We start from the raw sequence: 8,182 nt of genomic DNA, 5'->3' as shown, positions 1-8,182 counted from the left end.
TATATATATATATATATATAGTCATAGGCCCAGAATAAAACAGTTGTTCAAACACTCACTTAAAAGTCAGATAAAGATGACAAAGAGATGGTATTTAATGTATGAAATGACTGTACCGTTTGGGTCGACCATGTATTCAAACATTGTCTCTCCTGGCTGTGTTTGAGGCACATCAATGCCACTGCCATGAGCTCTGATGAAATGCTCCAGTTTTTCTCTATCCCCTAACTCCAAAATGGCTCCCAGGCTCCACATCAGGCAGAAGACAAAGAGGCGTTCCAAGTGTTTGCTTCCAGCCAAGCACCCTGTCTCCTTGGTTGGGATAAGGCCCTCCAGCAGATTCACAGACTGAGGGTGGATCATATTCAGATAAATCAGTGTTTCATAAAAGAAGTTTAGAACAATCTTCTAATTCTGTAGGTCTTTTTTCCATAAGCATTTTTTTTCATACATACCTGCATTATATAGTTGCACTCCAAAAGCTCCATTTTGGGTTTAAGTGTTTGCTTCACATTTAAGTAAGCGTCTTCAAATAGCTTGTTGTATAAATTCATAATGCTTTCTGCCTCTTTTGCTTTGCGTTTGTTAGCCCATCCCTACAACATAAAGCCCATGTTGTACATAAGCACTTTAATGTAAAAGAGGCATTGTTTATTTTCTGCAAATTTTGTCTCCTTTAATGATTTAAAGCAACACTAGAGAACTTTTCCTGCTTTGGACCCCCTACAGGTTGGACATGGAACTGTCCATTACATTACATTATGGAAGTTTGCCAGATTGGTTAGAGGATCTGTAGTTCAAAGGAACTGGACAATGTAATGTAATGAACAATTCCGCTTCCAACGTATAGGGGGACTAAAGCGGGAAAAGTTGCTTTAGCAAAACAACTGTACCTTGAGTATGGCTTGCCAGCTAAGAGCTGAGGAGCTCATGAAGACCATACCCACCCTGGACACAGTAGCAGGGGAAGCATTATCCATGTTGTGCACCTCAAACACCAGCTTGCAGGATGGAGACATAGTGATGCGGTCACCATTAGCCAGGGTCAGTGTTTTGTTATCATCCAGCACAGAGTTGAGGTTCTCAATCCATATGGCGTCCACAGGTCCATCCAGCACAATCCATATGAACTCCCCTGAAGTGTATACATTTAAAAGCCATCATAATCCAATCCTTAAATTCTCAAACAGCTCTTCCACGTCAAAGACAGACCATATGTACAAGTGGTATTACCAACATTTTAAGGTATAAGCAAGCTTCACTTTATGTCTGCTGTTTAAACTAAATGTTAACAGAAGCTGCTGTCATCAGACAAAGCGACTAATCTGTAGGAACCTTGCTTCATGTTCTTATACTCAATGGTTCAAATAATATTTACTTATTGATATGTGTATTTAATGCGTTTTGGGTAGTTTAAGATTTTATCAGCAATTTGTGAAATAAATTAAGAAATAATATTTTGAATGTGTACATACCTTTCTTGGCTTTAAGTGTCCTTCTCCACAGAGTGGAAAAGATCCCATCAGTCCAATCACTGGTGGCTGCGTCAAGACGTCCAAACATCTGGGGTGCTGTGATCGCTTTGGGGTTCATGCGCAATTCCCTGGTTGGGGCTCCACATTCACTCAATGCTCGCATGAGTATGTTGATGACTGTGGTCTTCCCAGCTCCACTTGGGCCCAAAGTCATCAGGCCATGGCGTACTCGTGAAGACTCATAAAGCTGATAGTAACAGTAAAATATCATTGACGAATAATCCAAACAATAATTTTGTAACACACAAAACAAAACAGAAGCTTGACGTATGGACAAATAGTACCTGAACCAGCTTGAGATTCCATGGTGGGTGGTTGACAATGCCAGCAAGCTCAACTTGATGGGCAACAGCGGCTTGAAGTTCAACATACGTGCTCCCATCCAGTTGGATACCAGGGAATAGGTCATTGATCAGGCTTAGAAAGAGGGGCTCATCCTCATCCACCTGAAACATACAGAAAGATTCCCATACATGGTATCTGCTGACATGGTACTATAATTTCAAAATATATCATACTATCCCTGGTGGCCAACAGAGTTCCTGTCATACCAATTTAGAGAGATTCATGTCACGCAGCACTCTCATGACAATGCTGGACTCTGTGTCATCAGGCCGTGCTCTTTTATTGGCCCCCAGTGTTCTTAACACAGACAGGATGTTCCTCAGGCCAAAGTCATAGTGAACCTTACGAATAGCAGAAGGTGTGCGTCAGTAGGTCAATAATGATACAAAAATAGTAATTGAGCACTGGCCACATATTCTCACCTGTTTTGTAAGTTGTTCTTCACACAGTTTATAAAGGACAAAGAACTTCTGGGCTAAGATGACATTGTCGTTGAACCCACAACTGGCTAGTTTGACTCTCATGATGATCTGCCAAAAACAAAAACAATGGAGAAGTGACCACGTGTCAAGACTAGAGAAAAAAATAAATTATTACTTTGCAGCAAAAGTAGCCTTGACCAACCTGCCGATCTGGTACCATCATTGACACTGTTCTGAATTGCACTTTTAGGTTTTCAGGAAGTTCCTGACGACCTGCATACCCAGGGTTCTAGACATGGAATGGTGACTCATTATTTATGCATATATTTAGTTTTTCTTATTAGATTCCTGTGTATTTGTTTATCCTACCATAGTGATAAACAGGCCAAACTCTGAATTCAGAGTAACACAGTCTCCATCAGTAAAGATGAAACTGCTTTTGTGTTTCTTGCGTGCCATCAGAACAATGTTGATCTGCTGAGCGGCAACAGAAAGCACTGGCAGGTCGATTCTGTTGAACTCATCAAAGCAGCCCCAGGACCCTGACTGTGCAAGGCCTGAAAAGAATACATCATGAGATTAACTGAAATTGTACACCACACTGCTGGATGGACTGTTTCATTGATTGGGATACCTTTGTATATCCTGCCAAGTCCTCTAAAGTCCATCTGGTCCGAGCAGTTGAACACCACCACATACTTGCCGAGGCAGCGACCCATGTCTTTAGTGGTTTCAGTCTTCCCAGTGCCGGCCGGCCCTGCAGGGGCTCCTCCCATGCTCATGCCCAGAGCCTGGGACAGCGTGATATAACACCTGATGATAATAACAGTTTTCCGATTCAACTAAGAAATTAAACATTATATGAAAATTGAATTCAATGATTAAGATATGAAATCAAATTCCTCTTTTCTTGCCTGTCAGTCAGAGGGGTAATGACCAGACGGTCGGTACAGCCTAGGAACTCATTCTGATAAATGAAGTCCACATTGGTAATAGACACAATGACCTTATCCAGGTCCTCCTTGAAGTAAAACCTGCTCTGCTTCAGCCATTCAAAGTCACTGACAGACTTTATACGCTTTTTTACCTAAGGAAAAAGGATATCAATCTGAATGTGATCAATAAATGACAATAACAGTCTGTTAATAATATAATCGGTTCCAAGACCAAGTAAGACTTTTTAAACAACCTACTAGGTCATTAAATATATCACTCTGGTGCACATGGATTGTGACAAGTGTCTCATATTTGACTCTGTCAAATTTGCTCAGGTCACAGGTGGTTTGTTTAATAAGTGCGCTGAGTAGATTTAGGAATTTCTTTTTGGTAAGAGGCATTATCTCCCTGTCATCCTCAGCCTGTTGCAGTGCCTCTTCTGAATCTCTTGTCCAAAGCATCTGGATTCCCAATAAGCCCACCTAAAAAAGTGAAAGAAAAATATTGCATGAAAAGATGTAGCTCCTTAAGTGAATTATCTGAATAAAACCTAAAAGTATGAGTTAATATACTGTACATAAGTTGCGGTCCCATCATGTCCTAAAAACAACAAAAGAACTACTGATGTTACGGTCACCATTGTGAGTTTCTGTTGTAGTTTTTCCTGTTTTATTTTGTAGTCTTTGTTTTCTCCCTTGCGATGTCTTGTTTTACTTCCTGCCTTGTGTTTTCCCTCCTTTGTGACTGTCTGCCCCACCCTGATGTGTTTCACTGGTTCTTGAACCCTTGTGTCACCTGTCCCTTGTTTCTAACCTTGTTACATTGTGTATTTAGTCTCTGTGCTGTCTTTGTCTTGTGTCGGATCATTGTCTTGTACTGTATGTTTTTGTTTTGGGTTGCGAGTATAGCATTTTGTCTTGGTTGTGTCTTGCGCTCTTGTCTTGCTTCCTTCCCTTTGGACCATTTTTGTGTGTCTGCCTGCCAACCTCTGAAAACTTTTTGTTGTAAGTTGTAAGTAACTTTGCATTTCAGTCTCAACACTAGTATAAGTATATTCATTTTTGTTATTTTACAAACTTTTGACACAAAATAAATCCAAGAATAAATAAAGGACCATGGCTAACATTTGTTAGGTTGCCTCAGTCACTGATGAAGGAAGGAATAGAACAGTGAATTAGCAAAATAAAGGCAAGATCGATGTTGCACATACAGTATTTCATTAGGTCAAAATTCTGGACACTTAGGCTGAGTTGTCAAGTGATTACCATGTAGTAGTTTGATCGGAATATGAATAAGCCTTTCCTAAATTGTGAAGAAAATGAGCATTTTTCTAGGAACACCTTCCAGAATACAGTATAAAACCTGTTGTGTAAGGAAAAGTTCTCACAATTTTGACTAGTTATACTAGATTTAATCAATTTAGACATTCTACCGCAATTCTATTCCTTCTACCTTGTACAGCCTAGTGTTGACCTGATATCTAATACAAAGGTATTAGGATGCCACTAGCATGACAAATGTTAACATAATATTAAAAAATCACTTCCATCTTCTGACCTGTGCTTGAAACTTGTTGAGGAAAGAGAGAAGATCAAAGTCTTCATCGTGGATCTCTAGATCTGAAGCCTTGATAACTGAGTGTAATGAAGCCTGCTGTTGTAACAACAGCTCCGCGAGCCAGAGCTCTACTGGTCCCTGTGCCATGACAGGACTGTCCAGCTGAAACCAAAAACACACATTTACTATAGTATACTATACTTCTGATGAGTACAGGAAAGCAACAAAGTGCATTTACTCAAGTACAATTTTAAGGTAGTTTCCCTACATATCGTCTCCCTCACTGCAGTCATTACTTTTTATATAACATTTCACAAAAACAAAAGACACACTCTGCTACATGATGGATTGTTAAGATTCCCAACAACACATAATTAAATTAAAATGAGCTCCATTTAGACCAGCTGCAAAAAAGTACTTGACATTGAGAGTAACACATGCAGTTCTACATCATATATACATTCTGCAAATGCAATTAGCATTACATACCGGTAGTTTCTCTCCCTCTTGTGAACTAACAGCCAACATTTTGTCATACTCAGTTGCATGAAACTCCACTTCATTAACATTGTCAAACACTCCAAGAAGATGTGACTGAAAAAAATAATTGTACCTAAAATTAGCTTCACTACATTCATACCTAACAAGTTCAAGTAATCCATAAAAATATGACAGATTACAATTTCAACATGTATGTTTTGTCACTATGAAAAAACAATTGTAGAAATTATGTGCCAGATGTTTTTTTGTTTAAAAGCGTAAGCAAAGTTACGAAATCCTTTAACCTTTTTCTGATATGCATTTGTACTTGGGTTATATCCCAATCTTATGTTCCTCTGTCTTATTGTCACACAATTGTTTTGAGAAACTGTGATTCCTTTTTACACTTTACAGGTTATTTAAAAACTTTTTATAGCAAAAATCAATGTTCTAACCTGAATAGTGTGAGAATCACTGGCTTGTCCAAGGATTTCCAAAAGGGCCGGATCAGAGACAAAAAAGAACCGTGGAAAGAGGAGCCTCTTTTTCTCCAGGTACCTGTTGAGTCAGATTACATCTCCAGTTTAAGGTGGTTAATATAGTGTCTTACATGTGAGAAATTGTCTTGGAGAAAGGGAAATTGCTGAATCAAGACAGAAATCACAATAAAACACATTAAATACACATCACGCCATTAACTTTAGCAAAGCATTTGCAAGGCATGAGTGCCAAAGTAAAAAATTAATCAATAGTAATTAATCGGATGACAAATGAATGGAAATTGAATTACAAAAACATGCAAAGATCCATCAAATACAAGTGATTCGATAAAAACGAGCAACTTTGAAGATACTTTACATTAAGGCTGTTGCAAAACAAGCACACTTCTATATGGCTAGAATCTGTCATACATTAGGGTTTTGTTTTACAGAATTCTGACAGTAGCAATTTGTAGAAAAACGAGGTGAGGACATTGAAATTCAAATACATGCAATTGAAGACAATGCACTAACAAGGTAGTACTATGTAGAAGAGTTTTATGTAAAATCTTTTTATCCCCACTGATATCTAGAACAAAAAGCAATACACTACAAAAACAGCCTTACAAAACTTTACCCTGCAAGAGATTTTTGACAGAACTCCAGCTGTTTCTGAAGATCTGGTAAGAGCTGTCCCAGAGTTGGATCACCCACACAGCATTCCACCACATTTGGGACTTTTTGGGCTCGCTGCATGATTGTAATCCAGGACTTGTCAATGTTCTGAAAACGCTTTGCTTCCTACATTGGGAAAGTACTTTTGCATATTACTAGGGAAGAACGCAACATTGTGTTTTTCAAAATATAAAGAGAAAAGGTCATAACTATACCTGTGGTAGGTCTTTGGCAATGTCACCCCCAACAAACACAGCCTCCAAATAAATCCACAGGTTTTGCACAACAACCCACTGTTCAATGACATCAGTTGATGTTGAAAGCTTTGTGACCCAGTCTTGGATCTCTGCTTTATAGAAAGCACTGTACCTATAAAAAGGCAGACAAAGACACACGTTCCTTCAGACAGCACAATACATTGTGTGGGCACTACATCTGAAATGGTACTTTGAATAATAGAACCAAAATTGTCTGCATCAATAATTGATTTTCCTCTTTGAAACATCTGACGGGTCACATCGGTCTTTTCTTTTTATGGCCTCAATCGATTTTCTTACTTTGTGTTAAATAATATAAGATATACTTTATTGTCACCAAAGGGAAAATAGTTTTGGACTCAGCATCTCTTAGCACAAGCTCTCATGCAACACAAACATGCTTCCATATACACTCACCTAAAGGATTATTAGGAACACCTGTTCAATTTCTCATTAATGCAATTATCTAATCAACCAATCACATGCTTCAATGCATTTAGGGATGTGGTCCTGGTCAAGACAATCTCCTGAACTCCAAACTGAATGTCAGAATGGGAAAGAAAGGTGATTTGAGCGTGGCATGGTTGTTGGTGCCAGACGGGCCAGTCGGAGTATTTTACAATCTGCTCAGTTACTGGGATTTTCACGCACAACCATTTCTAGGGTTTACAAAGTATGGTGTGAAAAGGGAAAAACATCCAGTATGCGGCAGTCCTGTGGGCGAAAATGCCTTGTTGATGCTAGAGGTAAGAAGAGAATGGGCCGACTGATTCAAGCTGATAGAAGAGTAACTTTGACTGGAATAACCACTCGTTATAACCGGGGTATGTAGCAAAGAATTTGTGAAGCCACAACACGCACAACCTTGAGGCGGATGGGCTACAACAGCAGAAGACCCCACTGGGTACCACTCAACTCCACTACAAAAGGGAAAAAGAGGCTACAATTTGCAAGAGCTCACCAAAAATGGACAGTTGAAGACTGGAAAAATGTTGCCTGGTCTGACGAGTCAGAATTTGGCGTAAACAGAATGAGAACATGGATCCATCATGCCTTGTTGCTACTGTGCAGGCTGGTGGTGGTGGTGTAATGGTGTGGGGGAGGTTTTCTTGGCACACTTAAGGCCCCTTAGTACCAATTGGGCATCGTTTAAATGCCACGGCCTCCCTGACCATTGTTTCTGACCATGTCCATCCCTTTATGGCACCAGTACCCAATCCTCTGATGGCTACTTCCAGGATAATGCACCATGTCACAAAGCTCCAATAATTTCAAATTGGTTTCTTGAACAGACAATGAGTTCATGTACTAAAATGGCCCCCACAGTCACCAGATCTCAACCCAATAGAGCATCTTGGGATGTGGTGGAACGGGAGCTCTGGATGTGCATCCCACAAATCTCCATCAACTGCAAGATGCTATCCAATCAATATGGGACAAAATTTCTAAAGAATGCTTTTAGCACCTTGTTGAATCAATGCCACGTAGAATTAAGG

At 39.6% G+C, this 8,182-nt stretch overlaps 1 protein-coding gene across 1 annotated transcript in view; it reads right to left on the bottom strand.

The window, feature by feature from the left end:
* The window catches only part of LOC116701802 (dynein heavy chain 8, axonemal), a gene marked incomplete at its 3' end in the record, with an annotated part of 34,363 nt that overhangs the window by 11,061 nt on the left and 15,120 nt on the right, over window positions 1–8,182 (bottom strand). Inside the window, exons 34-50 of the mRNA XM_032535769.1 lie at window positions 6,645–6,798; window positions 6,392–6,555; window positions 5,731–5,833; window positions 5,285–5,389; window positions 4,796–4,957; window positions 3,496–3,720; window positions 3,217–3,389; window positions 2,937–3,115; window positions 2,672–2,859; window positions 2,505–2,591; window positions 2,303–2,410; window positions 2,087–2,221; window positions 1,820–1,981; window positions 1,476–1,722; window positions 894–1,135; window positions 456–596; window positions 117–348 (exon numbers count right to left, since the gene is read on the bottom strand). Of these exons, the coding sequence (XP_032391660.1) occupies window positions 117–348; window positions 456–596; window positions 894–1,135; window positions 1,476–1,722; window positions 1,820–1,981; window positions 2,087–2,221; window positions 2,303–2,410; window positions 2,505–2,591; window positions 2,672–2,859; window positions 2,937–3,115; window positions 3,217–3,389; window positions 3,496–3,720; window positions 4,796–4,957; window positions 5,285–5,389; window positions 5,731–5,833; window positions 6,392–6,555; window positions 6,645–6,798 (2,807 nt within the window). The remainder of the gene's footprint in view (window positions 1–116; window positions 349–455; window positions 597–893; window positions 1,136–1,475; window positions 1,723–1,819; window positions 1,982–2,086; window positions 2,222–2,302; window positions 2,411–2,504; window positions 2,592–2,671; window positions 2,860–2,936; window positions 3,116–3,216; window positions 3,390–3,495; window positions 3,721–4,795; window positions 4,958–5,284; window positions 5,390–5,730; window positions 5,834–6,391; window positions 6,556–6,644; window positions 6,799–8,182) is intronic.

Source organism: Etheostoma spectabile, chromosome 2, assembly GCF_008692095.1.
Source record: "Etheostoma spectabile isolate EspeVRDwgs_2016 chromosome 2, UIUC_Espe_1.0, whole genome shotgun sequence".
In the NCBI taxonomy this organism is placed as follows: Eukaryota; Metazoa; Chordata; class Actinopteri; order Perciformes; family Percidae; genus Etheostoma; species Etheostoma spectabile.
The sequence above is the reverse complement of the archived record's forward strand: the minus strand, read 5'-3'. Positions and strand labels throughout refer to the sequence as shown.